General features: G+C 44.4%; 1 protein-coding gene across 4 annotated transcripts in view; it reads left to right on the forward strand.

Moving 5' to 3' along the window:
• Window positions 1-4,265: 4,265 nt before the first annotated feature.
• Window positions 4,266-19,689, forward strand: part of LOC110946179 (septin-5-like) — a 200,908-nt gene continuing 185,484 nt past the window's right edge. For 3 of the 4 annotated variants that reach the window (XM_051938410.1, XM_051938409.1, XM_051938404.1), the window contains exons 1-2: window positions 4,266-5,017; window positions 17,788-17,864. In XM_051938410.1, the coding sequence (XP_051794370.1) occupies window positions 17,857-17,864 (8 nt within the window). In that variant the 5' untranslated portion in view covers window positions 4,266-5,017; window positions 17,788-17,856. The remainder of the gene's footprint in view (window positions 5,018-17,787; window positions 17,865-19,689) is intronic. The other variant, XM_051938406.1, reaches the window with a different exon arrangement.

Here is a 19,689-nt window from a genome sequence, read left to right on the forward strand (position 1 = left end):
CAGATTATTGTTCAGTTGAACATCCAGGTACCTGTATGAGTCCACTCTCTCCACGTCCTGGATGTTCACCGATGGTGGGGGAGTGACTGAAGTCCACCAGCAGCTCTTTGTTCTTCTCTGAGCTGATTTGGAGGTGGTTCCTCTGGTGCCAGTCCACAAAGTCCTGGTTCAGGTCTCTGGACTCCTGATCATCATAATCTGAGATGAGACCGATGACAGGAGATGATGCTTCCCTTGGTCTTCAGCTTACCCTCACATTAGCAGGAGGAAGATAAAGCTGGAAGCTGGACTCATCTGACCTTGTAGTTCCTGGATGTCCAGTTCTTGGGGCTAACCTCTGTCTCTGATTGATCAGGTTCTTCTAGACAGCCCTGTAGGACCTTCAGCCATGATCTAAAGTCTGGTGGAACACTGGACACCAGTTTGTTTTGACCACTGCTGCTGAAGCTCCTGTTATGTCTTCAGTGGTTTTCCTGTGGATCAGGATGAGGACATTTCTTGCTGAGGAAACTGTTGGACGTCCAGATGTTGGTTTGTCTTCCAGCTGTTGGTTGGTCTGTATTTCTGTTGAAGGTCTGCATCTGCACTTCCTGGATATTTGGAGGCAGCTGGACCCTTCCTGATTGAGAATATGGCTCTTCAGACATGTTTTCTGTGTTAGGTTCCTTGTTTTACAATTCTACAATTCTACAGTTTCATTTAGCAGACGCTTTTGTTCAAAGTGATGTACAACACAAGCAAGAATTCAGACATGAGGGACCCCCCCCCCCACCCCCCCTCTTTTTTTCAACTTTGTCAGCCCTAAATAAATGCTGGGTTTTGGACCACCTGACTTATTCTACCCCTAAGGTGGAGTCAGATTAAGTGCCTAGGTGTTCTCTGAACAATTGAGTCTTCAATTGTCTCTTAAAAGTAGAAAGGGACTCAGCAGAACGCACAGAGTTTGGTAGTTTGTTCCACCGTTTGGGAACAACAGAGGAGAAGAGTCTGGCTAGAGATTTGGAGCCGTGCTGGACTGGAACACCAGGCGTCTCTCACATGCAGAGCGAAGTGGGCGTGAAGGGGAGTAGACCTGCATCAGGGAATCCAGGTAGGCTGGGGCCGTTCTTCTAAATGTTTTGTAAGCCAGGAGGAGAGTCTTGTTTCTGAAGAACTTTCAGATGTTCTGGCTTCTTATGAAGCACAGCAATGAAAATGGTGTCTTTTCATAAAAAGCTCGACCTTCATTAGTGGATCAGTGGAACCAAAATGACCCAATATTCAAAATGTATTATTATTTTAATGCAACAAAACTATTTTAAGTTTTTAATGTCTGTTTTAGGATTTGTTTAGTATTCTGGCTGACTGGACTAAAATAAATCACACTGAAGACCTCAGAGTGATTCTTAATGTAATATTTCACAAATGCATGGGGTGTAATTCTAATAATTCAGAGTCATGATATTTGAAGTTATTCTGAATACATTTAATAACTGTAAAGTCCAGGATGTTTTTAAAGTCCAGCATCCATTCCATCAGACGTTGGGTGAAATCAGCCCACACCTCATTATTTAGTGTCACTAAGCAAAGTTATGGAATATCTGTGAGCATTTCACAGCTAAACCTTGACTCTTAATATATTTAAGTTTTATTAGAAGTGCAGTTTTACAGACCTGGTTGTAACTCTGATGATTAGAGGACCGACTGTACAGCAGAAACATCCACCTCTGCTCTGTGCCTCAGAAACTGCTTCAGTGCTGCTCATCAGTAATGAGTGAATCCATCAAAGTGACCACCAGCTGATGTCTGTTCCAGATGTTGGTGTTCAGCTGCTACATGTAGGCAAGGCAAGGCCAGTTTATTGATATAGCACTCTATGTCCAAGACAATTCAAAGTGCTTTCCATAAAACATTCAGAGCATTACAGTGAAGTACAGATAGCTAAAAGATAATGTGCTGATTTCATCCACAGGCACATGAGAAAAGAAATGTTTTTAACCGGGATTTAAAAGTGTCTACATTTGGTGAAAGTTTAATCTCTACTGGCAGTTTGTTCCACTTGTTTGCAGCAGAACAGCTAAATGCTGCTTCTCCATGTTTAATCCAGACTCTGGCCTGGACCAGACCTGATCCTGGATCTAAGAGCCCTGCTGGGTTTGGATTCTCTGAACAGATCACAGATGTATTCTAGGATTTTGTAAACCACCAGTAGGGTTTTAAAATCTATCCTGTGACTGACTGGAAGCCGGTGTAAAGATTGTAGAAGTGGTGTGATGTGTTCAGATCTCTTAGTCCTGGTTAAAACTCCAGCAGCAGTATTCTGGATGAGCTGAAGCTGTTTAATGCTCTTTTTGGGAAGTTCTGTTTTAATACCATCACATTAATCCAGTCTACTGGAGAAGAACGCCTGGATGAGTTTCTCCTGGTTGTTCTGGGAGATAAAACTTTTAATGCTGTTGACGTTTTTGAGTTGGTAAAAAGCTGCTTTGGTGACAGCTTTGATATGGCTCTTAAAAGTCAAAGCTGAGTCTATGAACACTCCAAAGTTACAGACTTCATCTGTGGTTTTCAGAGCCTGACCCTCTTCTCTTTGCTCCCAAACCGAAATTTTTTTTATCTTCATTTAATTGTAGAAAGTTCTCTCTCATCCAGGTGTTTATTTGCTCCAGATAGTGAGTCTGTTGGGCTGCAGCCATCTGGTGACAGAGACACGTAAAGTTCTGTATCGTCTGCATAACTGTGATAATTAATGTTAAATTTCTGTATTATTTATAGGGCTGGTCCAAATATCAATTTCTGGGCTCTGGATTTTCGGTCTCAAGTAATGACGAATATCTGAATATTCTTCTTTGGCTTTTGTCTTCTGTTTACTAACGGGGGCGAAGGAAGTGTGACACAGTGAGGGCGGGATCAGAATATTTGGATCTCAAAATTAGTATTCAGACACCACCACAAAGACCGAATACTCAGATCTTCAGGTCCAGCCCTAATTATTTTACCCAAAGGGAGTATATACAAGTTGAACAGAAGAGGTCCAAGAACTGACCCCTGGGGGACACCACAAGTCATGGATTCATAGCTGCCAATCGTAACTAAATAACTTTGACCTTCTAAAGAGGACCTGAACCAGTTAAGAACCGTTACAGAAAGTCCCACCCAGTTTTCCAGCCTGTGCTACAGGATGTTGTGATCTACAGAATCAAACGCAGCACTCAGATCCAACAGGACCAGGACCGATACTTGACCAGAATCGGTATTCAGCCTAATGTCATTTAACACTTTGACCAGTGCTGTCTCAGTGCTGTCATGTGGTCTGAAGCCAGACTGACATTTGTCAAGATTTCCACTTTCATTCAAAATGTTGTTAAACACAGCTTTTTTAAAAATCTTGGATATGAAAGAAAGGTTAGAGACAGGTCTGTAGTTGTTCATCCCGGAGGCTTCCAGAGTAGTCCTCTTTATGAGTGGCTTATGGCAGCTACCTTCAGAGACTCGGGAAAAGTGCCTGATGTCAGTGAGCTGTTAACTATTTGTAGGAGATCACTTTTTACTGAGGTAAAAGCTAAATTGTATTACGCCCAGAGTGCATGTCAATTTCAACTATTTCTTCTAGGGTTTTTTAATCAACCATATTAAATTGTGACATATCATTAAAGTTTTTTCTAGGCTTTAGACACAGATTAGTTTTCTTGTCTGTGTGGCGTTTGTGTTTTTTGTAATTGTTTTGATTTTTTTGCTAAAAAAGTTGGCTAATTTGTTTCATGTCTCAGTGGAGAGGAGCTTGGCTTAACTGTTTTTTTTTCAGTCACAGTAAACAGAGTGCGAGAGTTGTAGACATTCTTGTTAATCTTTCCAGATAAATGCAGCTGCCTAGCCTTGCACAGCTCATTGTTATAATTACAGAGGCTGATAGTGGAATGTAGCCTCGTGTTGAAAAGGACAGCAGTGCATTCATGATGTTTAACTGACATCAAAACTGATGTCCTGACGACCCACAAGGAAAGTTGTTGTTCATGTTCAGACCTGCACACACGCACAATAGCTGCTCGACTGCAATGTTATCAGACCATCAGACAAAAACAGGATGGAATGAGGGGCTAGGTGAGGTTTCTCAGAAATCATGTGACCACATCTTTACCTATAAAAAGGTGATTCTCCTCGTCAGCTCCTCAGATCGTCTGAAGCAGCAGCTCAGGTAAGATCCTTTAATGACATTACTCTGACAGATGATCCTCTAAAGCTTCATAATGATGGAACTTCCTCTCATCAGAACTTTCCTGCTGCTTTTTCTGCTGCTGATCATTTCCTGAATCCTCCTCTGGTTCTTCACTCGCTGTTCTTCTTTCTTTGGGAGTCATTTTAGAACCTTGGTAGAGTTTCTTTTTGTGTTCTTTTATTCTGGTGTGTTTGTTTTCTGCACCTGGAGCCGCCGTGGATAGCTCTGCTGACATCTGTTTAGTTCCTGTGGTGCTGTTTGGTTGATCAGGTTCAGACGTTTGGTGTTTTCTCTGTTTTCTGTCGTTGCTGCTTAAAGGTGCTTTAGCTCCGTTTGCTCTGCTTTCCTTTAGTCACTCAGGGAATCCTGTCTGGGTTTGGAGCTTTCTTTGCAGTCCTTTCTCTACACAGGAAATACTTTGTTCTGTAAAAACATTTTGGTGGAATTCTGGATTTCTGATCATAAAAGATAAAAACAGAAAAGAGACTCCAGCATTCTGGAAGTTTCACTTTCTGCCTTTTTGCTTTACAAGAATCTGATAGTTTGGGTTCAAATATGAACCTTTCACTGCATGTTCCAAGCTTCTGCTCCATGTTCTGGGTTACCATGGCAACAAGACCGTTCTGGTCTCTGATTGGCTGTAAATACCTGATATATTGATCATAAACACACGTGTGAGTCGTCAGAAACAAACATCATCCAGTTTAGTTGGACTGAGGTCATTTTGTGAGTGAAACTAAAACAGTTCTTGATTTTCTTCCACCAGTGGATCTTCTGCAGAGGTTTTCCTGAACACTGACAACATCTGCATCACCTGTCCAGGTAGGACTGACTGATCACACACCTGCAGTCTAAATGAACTCACATCAGAGTGATGAAAGTGCACAACTTCCCAGCAGGATGCAGGGTTAGTGCTGGCAGACTGAAGCAAGCAGAGCTGAACGTCAGCTTCTGGTCTTTGACTTAGTTCCTGATCTGAACACTGAGGGAGAAAGAAAAGAAGGAACAAACAGCCTGATGATGAAAACACAGCTCATTATCCTCCATCAGACTCTGAAACTGCTCTAAACTCCACAGTGCTCAGCTGTAATGTTGGAGTCATTCAGCTGAAAGAGGTTCTAAAGGAGAACAGTGATCCAGGAAGCCTGCAGGATGGGTTCTTTAGTTTTATTCTGTCTGAATCAGTCATCAGGACTCTGCAGGATGAAGGTGGAAACACTCAGTATGACTGATTGTTCCACTCATGATGCATCTGCAGCAGATAGAACCCCATGTGGACGTTTAACGAGGTCAACTCTCATCCCTCATTCACTGTCAGACCATTCTGGAGGACAGCATGTTCTGCTGCAGATCATCTTCATTCTGCTGAAGAGGAAAACACTCTGTCCTGTTAGGGTTTCTATAAACCAGAACCATCATCTTAGGTGGAGCTCAGAAGATAGAGAGATAGATAGTGCAGAACTTGTAGTAATGGATGGGCGATCGTGGTGAGAAGGGGGTTATGGGTAGGTGGTAGGAGGGGGTTTGGAGGCCACAGCTCAGGGGAAGAAACTGTTCCTGAGTCTGCCTGTGTATCATTTTATTGTCCTGTAACCTTTGCCTGATGGCAGCAGTTCCAATAGGACTTCCTGGCTGGGAGGTGTCTGAAGAGATGCTGTGGGCCTTCTTAGAAAGTCTCGCGGACTCCGGCGAGATGTTAACGATGTTAACATCAGCGACAATAAAGTGTTCAAATTTGAAATTAAATCGGCGGAAATCCGCGGATAATTGCCATCCCTGAAACCTGGATTTGGAGGTCAGTAGCCCAAATCAAAATATTCGGGCCCCTAACAAGTGTGTTTTTTGTCATGGATTCTTTTATGGATTCTTTGAGGAACAATTTTTAAACATAATGAACTGCTCTCTTCGGACAGGTGTCTTCCCCACTGCCTTTAAAACGGCGGTGGTGAGGCCCCTCCTGAAGAAGAGCAGTCTAGACCCTAATGTTCTTAATAACTACCGTCCTGTATCCAACTTACCGTTCTTAAGTAAAATTTTAGAAAAACTGGTTCTTAACCAAGTCAGTGACTTTTTAAACAGAATTAACATTTTAGAAACGTATCAGTCTGGTTTTAGGATAAACCACAGTACAGAGACAGCACTTTTAAAGAGTTTAAATGATATCAGGTGGAATTTAGATAATAAAAAACTAACAGTGTTGGTTCTACTGGATCTAAGCACCGCTTTTGATACAGTAGACCATCATATCTTATTAAACAGACTCAGACACCTGGTTGGCCTCTCTGGTACTGTGCTTAACTGGTTCAACTCTTATCTTACGGACCGATGTTTTTATGTAAGTATGGATACGTGTTCCTCAGGAACCCATGAAATTAGGTGTGGGGTTCCCCAAGGATCAATTTTAGGTCCCATTCTTTTTAATCTTTATATGCTTCCTCTTGGGGACGTCATCAGGAGACACGGCATCAGTTTCCATAGCTACGCTGATGATACACAGCTGTACATTGCCGTGTCTCCTGATGACACAGGGCCAATAGATACCCTTTAAAGTGTATTTTAGACATTAAGTCATGGATGGCAGCGAACTTCCTACAGCTCAACCAGGACAAAACTGAGGTTTTAGTTATAGGTCCTGAAGGTCAGGGAGAGAAACTTTTACCTAAATTACAAGATTTTAAACCAGCAGAATTTGTAAAAAACCTGGGCGTTATTTTTGACTCTGAGCTGAATTTTATCCCACATATTAAAAACATAACAAAGATAGGGTTTTACCATCTTAAGAACATAGCCAGAGTCCGCCCATTTCTCTCTCAGGCCAGCAGGAGGTTCTAATGCATGCTTTTATCTCTTCTCGTTTAGACTATTGTAATGCCCTGCTCTCTGGTCTTCCCAAAAAGAGTATTTTTAATCTTCAGCTTTAACAAAACTCAGCCGCACGCGTGCTGACAAGGACCAGGGGGCGGGAGCATATTACACCAGTTTTAAAGTCACTGCATTGGCTCCCCGTCCATTTCAGGATCGATTTAAAGGTCCTTTAATTAGTTTTTAAATGTCTTAATGGCCTTGCGCCTTCTTATTTGTCCGATCTCCTTTTAACATACCAACCCTCGCGGACCCTGAGGTCCTCTGGCAGCGGACTCTTAATTATACCACAAGCCAGAACTCGAACACACGGCGAGGCGGCATTTAGCCATTATGGCCCCCGCCTCTGGAATAGCCTGCCAGAGAACCTCAGGACTTTTAAAGGAAGGTTAAAGACTTACCTTTTTAATCAGGCTTTTAACTGATCTTTTAAGCCTTCCTATATCCTGTTGTTCTTATCATTCCTTATTTATCATCTTACGTATTTTATGGTTTTTACTTCCCATTATTTAGTTATTACCACATTTATTTATTTGTTTATTTTATTTCTTTCAACTCCAGTGTTTCCTCAGGGGGGTCCTCCACACTGGGGGCTGTGTCTGGTCTGCTGCTGGGGGTGTTGTCCTCGGGTCTCCTCGGCTCGGCTAGTTGGGGGGCTCCCTACCTCGGTGTGGGGTCCCTGTGTCTGTCGTGGTCGGGGAGTCTGGGTGCCGGCGCCTCCGGCGGGCACGGCCTGGAGCTCCTCCCGGTGTGGACGGCCCCAATGGAGGCATTTTCCACAATCGTCAGTGCCACGCCATGTCTTCCTACAGCCAGTGGTGAGAGTGTGTGTGTGTGTGTGTGCATGCAGTTGTGTGCCTATATGGAGGGAGGGCGGGATGGGTATTCTTATTTTTAATGTTTTTAAATGTTGTACAGCACTTTGTGCTGCTTTTTTTGTATGAAAACTGCTTTATAAATAAAGTTTGATTTGATTTGATTTGATTTGATTTTTGGTCGCCAAAATCGGTTTTTAGTCGCAAATGGCAACCTGGCGACCGTCTAAATTGAGCCCTGAAAGTGACTGTTGTACATTCCCTTGGAATAAAGAATGGCCTGCATCTCACCATTAGTAGCTCCAGGTCAGCGCAGCAAAGTTTATCCACAACGTTCACGGCTGTACACCAGCTGTTGTTGACATAAACGCACCCGAATTATTAGGGAGGTTAAACCCCAAAAATAGGCCTTTGACTTCAAGTCATGATGCAAAGGTCCCCTTTGGTATGCCTCAGAGTCATACAAATAAATTTATCCTAAGACACAAGTGAGATCACACTTTGTATTGGAAATAAACACTTTTTTTTTCCAAAAATGGCCACCAATGTGCTGAAAATCCTTCTGTTATAGATATAATGACAACGTTGATGTCAAAGTGTACATTTTTGGGGTCAAGGAATCCAATAAAATAGGTTTCAAGTTTAAAATACCAACAGCTCTCCCTTCGCCATGACAACTGGGGGTACAGATGCACATTTTACATAAAAATTGTGTCATCAGAGTGACTTTACGTATCGTTTCCTTCAAAAAGTTTTTTATTTAAGCAGTGCAACTACTTCTGTACATTACATTTGTCCTAAGTAGCATGGGATTTCAACTAGTTAGGAGTAGCACATGCTCAAATGCACCAGGGATTGCAACAGCTGTAGCAGCTGTTGAAGGTCCAAAGTGACAGGTTGACACTTTGAGGTTCGTATGCCTTTCTCATTGAATAGAAAATAATTTTTAAGGTTTGATAATTAATAATTTGCCAGCTAATAAATAGTTAGCTACATTATAGCTAGCTAGCTATCAACTACTTAGCTTCATTATTAAAGCAAGCACATAGCCTACATTTTGCTAGCTAGTTAGCTTCATTATTATACATATATACACAAATTAATTGCACTTTAGCTTATTGCATATGACAGTTTGCTAACTGTTATTAAGTGAGTGTGTGTGGTCTGTTGGAAAGTCTGATACCAGCATGAAGGAAGGACCTGTGGTAACACTCCTTCATACACCTGGGATAATCAATCTGTCACTAAAGGAGCTGTCTGGTGCCCTCAGAGTGTCATGCATGGAGTGGGAGATGCTGTCCAGCAGGGATGTTAGCTTGGCTAACGTCCTCTTTTCTCCCACCACCTACACTGGATCCAGGGAGCTCCCCGGGCCATCCTGATTAGCTGATCAAGTCTCCTTTTGCCAGCAGCTGTGATGTTGCTCCCCCAGCAGACTACTCCATAAAAGATGACTGATGCCACCACAGAGTCATAAAAAGTCTTCAGGAGTGTCCCCTACACCCCAAAAGACAGTAGTCTCCTCAGTAGACAGAGTCTGCTTTGACCCTTCTTCTTAAGTGCTGTGGTGTGGTCTGACCAGTCCAGTTTATTGTTCAGGTGAACACACAGGCACTTGTATGAGTCCACTCTCTCCATCTTCATGCCCTGGATGTTCACCAATGGTGGTGTGTGTGACTGCGCCTGTGGAAGTCCACCACCGGTTCTCTGGTCTTTCCCGAGTTGATCTGGAGGCAGTTCCACTGGCACCAGTCCTCAAAGTCCTGGTTCAGTTCTCTGTACTCCCAATCATCATCATCATCTGAGATGAAACCAAAGACTGCAGAGTCATCAGAGAACTTCTGCAGATGACAGCTGGCTGAGTGGTCCATGAAGTCTGCAGTGTACTGGGTGAAAAGAAACAGAGCCAAGACCATTCCCTGTGGGGCCCCTGTGCTGCAGACCACCATGTCAGACTCACAGTCCTGTGTCCTCACAACCTGTGGTCTGTCTGTGAGGTAGTCCATTATCCTACCCAAGAGGTGGTGATCCACCCCTGTGACCTCCAGCCCTTCCCTCAGGAGAACCAGCTGAATTGTGTTAAAAGCTCTGGAGAAATCAAAGAACATGATTCTCACAGTACTTGCAGGCTTCACCAGGTGGGACAGAGCTCTGTCCAGGGGGAAGATGACAGTGATTGCAATCATGTTAAAAAATAGCTGTAGGTAACATCCAGGAGCCTAAGGTATTTGGGGATCTGCCTGAGTTTATTGTAGACATGAGGGGTGCGAGTCAGGATGTTACGGAGCCCCTCTGATGACATGGTAAAAAAATAAATTGTGGCCATGCTATAGCTATAACGTGCGCACGCAATACTACTTCATTCCCACGAAAAACTAATTTGTTCACACAAAATACTAATTTGTGGCCACAAATTAGGTACAACATCTGTAGGAGCTGCAGCCCTGCACACATATCAGGACACTTTTCAAGAACAGCTGAAGGGTTTAGGCGAGGTACTAAGCGAGGTATGTTGAGCATAAAACCGGAGTTTTCTGTGTCACGAAGGCGTCTCTGTGTAAAATTGTGATCATTGATAGGCTACTGGTTCCCTTGGAAATGTATACAGAGTGCGCTACCGTAACTGCACGGCTTCATCCGGTAGCATCATTAAACGCTGCGGTTCATATAGCCTATATATTCCCTCAGCTGAGAGTCTGACACACGGGATGCTACTTTCAGAGGAGATGGTCAGTGAAAAAGGCACTTTTGAAGACGATTTAAAGCTGAAACTCTGAACAGAATGTGGTCCGGACCAGGTTTGGTCTGCAGCATAAGTTAGCATGGTGATCTAGTCAGGTTAAAACAGAGACACCTTTGTGACAAAAAACTCTGGTTTTCTGCTCAACATACCTCGCTTAGTAGTATGCCTACACCCCTCAGCTGTTCTTGAAAAGTGTCCTGATATGTGTGCAGGGCTGCAGCTCCTACAGACACAAATGAGTTTATGGCTACATATTAGCACAACAAAACAACGTGTAGTAACAGCATGAGGATAAAAAGTTTGTATATCAGGTGACACGTCAGCAGATAGGCTACCCGTTGCAACAAAATATCAAACACAGGCCTAAACAAGACGACATGGTCATCAATATCCCCCGCCACATGTGATGTCTGTGAGTCTATATCCAAAATAGTGATAAAGGGCCATAACTCTGTTAAATATTATTGCACAGGTCTCATTTTTGAACTTGATCAAGGTGTCCATGGTGTGAAGCTACACACTAAATTTCGTAATCCTAGCTGTAATAGTTTCCGAGAAAAACTGCCCCCTTCATCTCGGACAGACGGACGGACGGATGGACAGACGGACGGACGGATGGACGGAAGCACAGATGGACAGACGGATGGAGGCCAAACCCATATCCCACTTTTCCACTTCGTGGAGACGGGGGATAATAAATAACTTCCTAAATGCGGGATAACAGGATATGGACTAGAACAGCTAAGAAAAGACACTCATTTTATGAACATCACGTAGGTACAGCCCGTACACATATTATTGCAGGTTGTGGAGAGGGTGCGCTCGATTTGCTTACCCAGCTGTCCAGGAATGATATTAATAGTATTAGTTAGTATTTCATGTGCACGTTGTACTTATTTCGTGGGAACAAAGTAGTATTTCATGCACACGTTATAGCTATATCGTGGCCACAATTTATTTATTTTTTTAGCATGTCATCAGAGGGGCTCCATAAGATGTAGTGCAGGTGATGAGTTAAAATCCTGCCATGTAGCACAAAAGCTGCAGAAATGCTGTAGCATCACAGAGGCTACTTCACCCATCAAAATCATACATGTTCCCACTGTTCACAGAGTTGCCTACCAGCCCCACTATAGCTCAGCATGCAATGAAAGTCCTCAGACAAACAATCAGCTACCATAGTCCAGGTCAGACACCCATGCTCCAGAGATTTGTCCCGATGCTCTGTGGTGTATCTGAGGACAACATCACAACTGTGGATGCTGCACAACTTAGTTTATTTTAGTTAAAAGGACAATGGTCAGTAACATTAAAAAGATGCCTGCACCAGATTTAGCACAGAGCTAATTTCCATCTCCATTTCCATTCACATACTATAAATATGGCTAAGAATAATGGAGGGCCTTGGTATCACGAATCATGTTTCTCTTTAGTGGACATGTATGGGGCAAGGCACTCGTCCAACACCATGCAACAGTCTTGCCATCTCTATGGGGATGGCAGCAGGGTTCCCCAGACTCTCCACCAGCTCCTGTCTACACAACTGCCACTATTTCAAAGGACTTGCCAGAACTTGTCATTTTCAAGTGTAAGACTGGCTGTATGAGCCCACTCATACAGCAAATGCTGCATGCAGAGGCTGCCTTGCATGTCTCTGTGTGGATGTCACGGCTCATGTTCCCACCGTGGTACAGACATCTAAATAGATGTATTTACACTAAGCTATTAGTCTTTATCACTAGAAAATTGTGGGTATTTGCATTGCCTGCTGTCACACTTTCAGGCTGGCGAACCCGAGCAGAGAACACACTACCAGGCAGGAGATAGATTTAGGAGCAGGCTTTATTGTGGGATGGTGGAGGGGTGTGGAGCCAGAGGGGAGTCCGGAAGGATATGGTGAAGTGGAGTCCGGGGACGGAGTGGCTGAGCCGGGGATCAGCGGCTGACGGGAGTCCAGGCGGGACAGAGTGCGGCGGCCGGGAGTAGCCAGACGCCCGCGGCGGCAGGCTGGAGGCAGAGGTGTCAGCGGAAGGAAGCCAGATGCAGAGGGTTCAGGGAGACGAGGCGGCAGGAGGACTGAAGGCTGGGCGTCAGCGGAGGGAAGCCAGGTGTCGAGGGTCCGGTGTGGCGAGGTGGCAATAGAGCCGAAGGCTGGAGCATCAGCGGAGGGAAGCCAGGTGTCGAGGGTCCGGTGTGGCGAGGTGGCAATAGAGCCGAAGGCTGGAGCATCAGCGGAGGGAAGCCAGGCGCAGAGGGTCTGTGGTGGTGAGGTGGCAGGAGGGTCCGGGGGTCCGGGAGGGAAAACCAGGAGGGGAGTCCGAGCGGGGAGCACGAGAGGGAAGGCAGGACCGGAGGAGACCCGGGCAGCTGGGTCGTTCTGCGAGGAGAGGAGGACAGGCGACGTTAGTGTCGATTATCACAATTTACAATTCAAAAGAAGGCGAGAGAGAAACTGACGGTCTCGACAGAGTTTACAATCTGGTGGAGATTGGATGCAGGAACCGGTCTTTTATTGCTGGAGGTTGTAATCACAGGATGAGCTGCAGCTGCCTGGGCACTGTGGGAACACTGATTGCAAAGTGGAGGAGAGAGAGGGAGAGGGAGCGAGAGAGGGTGAGAGAGAGAGGAAGAGAGATAGGGAAAAGGAAATTGGATGTCACGAGGGACGGGGGGGAGGAGGAGAACCTGACACCTGCTTTTAAAATGTGAACAAACAGTCATGGAAAAAAATGATTCGACCACCTTTGTTTTCTTCAATTTCTTGTTCATTTTAATGCCTAAAGATACATTTGTTTGGACAAATATAATGACAACAAAATATCTCATAAGAGTTTAATTTCAGAGCTGATATCAGACATTTTCCATGGTTTTCTTGATAATAACCAATCATCCATAGCTCTGGCATTGTTCTGCCAAAAACAGCTTTTAGGATTCCATGTTTTCTTTTCTGTCTGTTTTAGTCCCATGATCCACACAGGAAATAGTACTGATTCATAACCATTGTTTCTGATGACTGCAGCCATGCACTTTGGCATTTTTGTGGTGTTCATTGTGTTCTTCAGGTCTTCTTCTTCTTTTCCTTTCGGCTTTTCCCTTCAGGGGTCCCCACAGTGAATCAATTGCCTCCATCTAACCCTGTCTGCTGCATCCTCTTCTCTCACACCAACTACCTTCATGTCCTCTTTAACCACATCCATAAACCTCCTCTTTGGTCTTCCTCTAGGCCTCCTGCCTGGCAGTGGGAAACTCAGCATCCTTCTACCAATATATTCACTCTCTCTCCTCTGGACATGTCTGAACCATCTCAGTCTGGCCTCTCTGACTTTATCTCCAAAGCCTCTAACATGTGCTGTCCCTCTGATGTCCTCATTCCTGATCCTATCCATCCTGGTCACTCCCAAAGAGAACCTCAGCATCTTCAGTTCTGCTACCTCCAGCTCTGCCTCCTGTCTTTTCCTCAGGGACACTGTCTCCAGACCAAACAACATGGCTGGTCTCACCACAGTTTTGTAAACCTTTCCTTTCATTTTAGCTGAAACTCTTCTATCACACATCACACCTGACACTTTTCTCCAGCCGTTCCAGCCTGCCTGTACACGCTTCTTCACCTCTTTTCCACACTCTCCATTGCTCTGGACTGTTGACCCTAAGTACTTAAAATCCTCCACCTTCTTGATCTCTTCTCCCTGTAACCTCATTCTTCCACTTGGGTCCCTCTCATTCACACACAGATACTCCGTCTTGCTGCGGCTAACCTTCATTCCTCTCCTTTCCAGGGCAAACCTCCACGCCTCTAGCTTCTCCTCCACCTGTTCCCTGCTCTCACTACAGATCACAATGTCATCTGCAAACATCATAGTCCATGGAGACTCCTGTCTGACCTCGTCTGTCATCCTGTCCATCACCATAGCAAACAAGAAGGGGCTCAGAGCTGATCCCTGATGTACTCCCACCTCCACCTTGAACTCCTCTGTTACTCCTACAGCACACTTCACCACTGTCTTACAGTCCTCATACATGTCCTGCACCACTCTAACATACTTCTCTGCCACTCCAGACTTCCTCATACAAAACCACAGTTCCTCTCTGGGCACCCTGTCAGAAGCTTTCTCCAGATCTACAAAGACACAATGCAGCTCCTTCTGACCTTCTCTGTACTTCTCTATCAACATCCTCAAAGCAAATATTGCATCTGTTGTACTCTTGGCATGAAACCATACTGCTGCTCACAGATGTTCACCTCTGCCCTTAGTCTAGCTTCAACTACTCTTTCCCATAGCTTCATCGTGTGGCTCATCAGCTTTATTCCTCTGTAGTTGCCACAACTCTGCACATCTCCCTTGTTCTTAAAGATGGGCACCAGCACACGTCTCCTCCATTCCTCGGGCATCTTCTCTTCATCTTATCTAAGATCCTGTTGAACAACCCAGTCAGAAACTCTACTGCTACCTCTCTGAGACACTTCCATACCTCCACAGGTATATCATCAGGACCAAGTGCCTTTCCACTCTTCATCCTCTTCAATACCCTCCTCACTTCATCCTTACTAATCTTTGCTACTTCCTGGTCCACAACAGTCACCTCTTCTATTCTTCGTTCTCTCTCATTTTCCTCATTCATCAACTCTTCAAAGTACTCTTTCCATCTTCCCATCACACTATTGGCACCTGTCAACACACTTCCATCCTTATCCTTTATCACCCTAACCTGCTGCACGTCCTTCCCATCTCTGTCTCTCTGCCTTGCCAACCTGTACAGGTCAGTCTCTCCCTCCTTACTGTCCAACCTAGCATACAAGTCATCGTAAGCCCCTTGTTTGGCCTTTGCCACCTCTACTTTCACCTTACGCTGCATCTCCCTGTACTCCTGTCTACTCTCTTCAGTCCTCTCAGTGTCCCACTTCTTCTTAGCTAACCTCTTTCTCTGGATCCACTCCTGCACCTCCTCATTCCACCACCAAGTCTCCTTATCTCCTTTCCTTCCAGATGACACACCAAGTACTCTCCGACCTGTCTCCCTGATCACATTTGCTGTAGTTGTCCAGTCATCTGGAAGCACCTCCTGACCATCCAAAGCCTGTCTCAACTCTTTCCTGAAAGTCATACAACACTCTTCCTTTTTCAGCTTCCACCATTTGGTCCTCTGCTCTGCCTTTGCCCTCTTCATCTTCTTCACCACCAGGGTCATCCTACACACCACCATCCTATGCTGTCTGGCTACACTCTCACCTACCACTACTTTGCAGTCACTGATCTCCTTCAGATTACACCGTCTACACAAGATGTAGTCTACCTGTGTGCTCCTACCTCCACTCTTATAGGTCACCCTATGTTCCTGCCTCTTCTGGAAGAAAGTATTTACTACAGCCATTTGCATCCTTTTTGTTCTTCAGGTAATATACCTTTAATGTTACCAGGCATTAAAATGAACAAGAAATTGAAGAAAGCAAGGGTGGTCTAATCATTTTTCCACGATTGTAGCTATGAACTTGTTGTCTCACGACTCAGTTTCTTAGCATCCATAACATACATGTTCAACACTTGAAGCTGTTATTTATTAAATTATTGAGTTGTGAATAGACGGTGTTTTTGGTATGTGTTTTTTTAATAAATTGCATATTTTACTTTTACTTGTCATGGTGAGGAGAATATTATTCTTTTTTTAGTCTTAGAACCTATTTTATCGTATTCCTTGACCCCAAAAATGTACACTTTGACACCAAGTTTGCCATTATAGCTATAACAGGAGCAAAGATATGGGCCTCTCAAGTATGGCCAAAGTGTGATCTCACATGTGTCTTAGGATAAATTTATTTGTATGACCCTAAGGTAGTTCTATACCAAAGGAGACCTTTGCATCATGACAAGAACTGTCATTAACTGTCATATTAAAATCCAGGGGAACAACTAGCAGAGCTGCTTCATGATCCAAACTTCAGAACTTTACATTTCATTGTGCTGGTTGTTGTTTGTTGTAGTGAAACGATGAAGGGGAACAAAGCTGCTTTAAATATCAGATAATGACAGGATTGTAGCTGTGATCTGTGTCTGGTGGGACAGATAAACTTCTATACAGTCTGTGGGCTGTCTTTCTGGAGAAGAATAAATCCACCATCAGTCTGCTGTGAAGAAGCCTTTTCCATGAACCTCACTGCTGATGAGAAGAACACCTGTAACCATGGCAACGCTGCACAGCTAACATGACCACAGGTGTAGTCTCCAAATACAAAGAACATGTAAAATCTGATTAAGTGACTAAAGTTTGCTGAAACTAGAGAGACTTCCAGATGTTCACATGATGCAGGTCTACTCAACACGCCTTTGATCCGTGTTGGACTCTGAACATCTGTCACTGGGGTTTCTACTTCCTGTATTTCCTCACACTTCACTGACCAACCTCACAGTTCCACTGAAGTCCACCAAATAATGACCAGGATGAAGTTCAGCTCCTCTTTAAACTCTGGATCTTCATCTCCAGGTTTTTGCCGTCAGTCAAACATCAGCATCACTGGATTCCTCCAAAGACGGACCAACTGAAGAGGCTACAAGTGAATCTCAGCATCCTCTCTGCTCAGAGATGCTTGTTCCAGCCTCCTTCACTGCTCTTTAAAACACCATCAGGACCAGAGTTTAAACCAAGTCCTGCTGCCTCCTCTGGACGTTACATGACTGATCTGATCACAGACAGTTTGAACAGAAACATTCAATCAGAAACCAATCAAATGTCCAGCAGAGTTTAATGTGTGTTACTGATGAAGGTGTGCTTTGGTTTGTGAGTGAATCCCTGCAGATCTAACTGTGTTCCATCAGCCTCAGCTGGATTCTGCTCATGCTAATGAGCTAATGCTACGTTTAGCCTTGCTGAGCTGCTGGCAGACCTCAAACCTGAACTGTTAAACTGCTTCTCCACTGAGTGCTGTCAGAGACAATCTTTGTGTCCATGACATCATATTGGAGGATTCTGACCTCATGTGAATTCATTCTGTTCACATCAAACTGAGCTGAATTTCACAGCTTACATTTAGTAAATGATGTCAAATACTGACCGCAGAGGAGTTGGACTTTAACACTCAGTATTTGTCTCTTTTACATCTGATTGCTATTTACAGACTTCTACACCTCAGACCAGTGGAGCTGTTTAAGGTGAATTATTTCTGTTTTAATGTCATTCAGAGACTGAAGAGCAGCCACCAAGAACATCATCATCTTCACAGTGAGGATCCCTGAGCATCAGATCACAGCATGGCAACGTGAGTAACAGCCCTCTAATGAATACAGCTGAAGTACAGTCCAGCTGTTCTCATGTCCAGATGTTTCTGCTGTCAGGGTTAGAACCAGGATGGAACAGTGGAACTCATCCATGTTAACCAGCAGCAGCTTCATCTGAAGTCCTGATTTTAGAACGTGGTCTGACCACAAACACAGGAGTTAAAAACAACCACTGAGCTGACAATTCAGAGATTTCATGTCAAACCGTCCTCAGAGAAGTGAGAAAATACTAAGTCTTTATTTTTACCGACTCTGTGCACAGCCTCCATCTGGGAACAAACAACCACAGAAATGTTCTGTTTTCAGTCATGGGCCCAATCTGCAGCCAAGATTTTTACACAAAGTTCTTCTATTTGTCATGAGGTGCTTTTGGAAATAAAGTCTCTAAATAAGTGTGAAAAATGTCTAAATCCAGCGACAAAGTCTCTGAAATGGCAACACTGCTCACAGGAGCTACAGAGGAATCATTCAGATGAATTTAACTTGATTGTAAACTGACTGTAAATGGTCTGACAGCAGTAGAACAGAAACCAACCAGTGGCTATGTTTATATGCAGTCAAAAACCCTTTCTTAGCCAGAATATTAGCAATAACCTGGTTGAGTACGGTCTGTAAACACCCGCAAAAACCCGAATATGCTCATATTCCGATTTTTAAAAACCCGAATAAGACTCATGGGTTACTCCTTTTCTAACCCGAATATCTCGTCATATAAACGCGCATCAGAATATCCCCATAGAAAGAAACATTAATTTGCGTTCTGAGCATGTTTCATCCAAAAGGAGTCTTGGTCTTTTGAGTACGGCAACTACTGGTATGCCGCGTCTGGCGCGTGACCCACCAGAAATACACAAGGAGAGGTAAACAGACATGGCGGAACCCACACGCGGCACCACAGCGCCACACAACATCACCACAGCGTCACACAACAGGAGTAACTCTGTCTGTTTAGACATATAAACGGGTTATAACAATTGTTTCAGAAACCGGAATATTGACCTTAACCCGAATATTGATGGCATATAAACGTAGTCAGTGATGTCTCTGTGGCTGCATCCATCTTTAGATCCAGTCTGTAGCTGAAAACAAAGCAGTCTGCCTCAAAATACTGATGCTCTGACTCTGAATCACTGCAGGATTCTAGTTGTTTCCAGCTTTTCTTTCACCCTCAGTTCTATTTGTGTATTTGCTGCACAGCTGCAGGACAAGAAAGGACTGGAGGACACTGGTTGATTTTATGGGACATTAAATGTCCACTAAGAGCAGATAAATGAGTCTGAGTAATTCCAGTAATGAGGAGGAGTCCTACCTTACCCAGGATATGGATCCAGGTGGTCCTCCTGGATCCAGGTTCAGTAGAGGAGCTCCTGGCTGGTGGCTGAGTCTTGGTCCATGGGGTTTGGTAGGACACAGACCAGGAAGCTACATGGACCTCCACCCAGTGGACCCACCACTCACAGAGATGGTCTTTGGGGTCAGGTGCAGTGTGAGCTGGGTGGTGGACATGACAGGAACCTGGATGTGATGGACTCTGGTTGTTGGGAGGAGCAGCACTGGATGGAAATAGTTGGACTCAGTTCCACACAAAGCAAAGATCCTGGAACCAGACTCCTCCTGTATCAGGGTGGTCCAGGGTGAAAGGTGCTGGGTGGGTGAACTCACAAGGTCCTGGTGAGTTCTGCTTTGTTGGAGTTTCCTCAGAGAACCAGAGGGTCACCTCTCTGTGACCACATGTCATTGAGGGAAAACTCTGACAGGTTATGTTCTGAACAGCAGCTCAGAGTTTTCTGCCTTCTTGGAGTCTCT

Source organism: Acanthochromis polyacanthus, chromosome 18 (assembly GCF_021347895.1).
Source record: "Acanthochromis polyacanthus isolate Apoly-LR-REF ecotype Palm Island chromosome 18, KAUST_Apoly_ChrSc, whole genome shotgun sequence".
Taxonomy (NCBI): domain Eukaryota; kingdom Metazoa; phylum Chordata; class Actinopteri; family Pomacentridae; genus Acanthochromis; species Acanthochromis polyacanthus.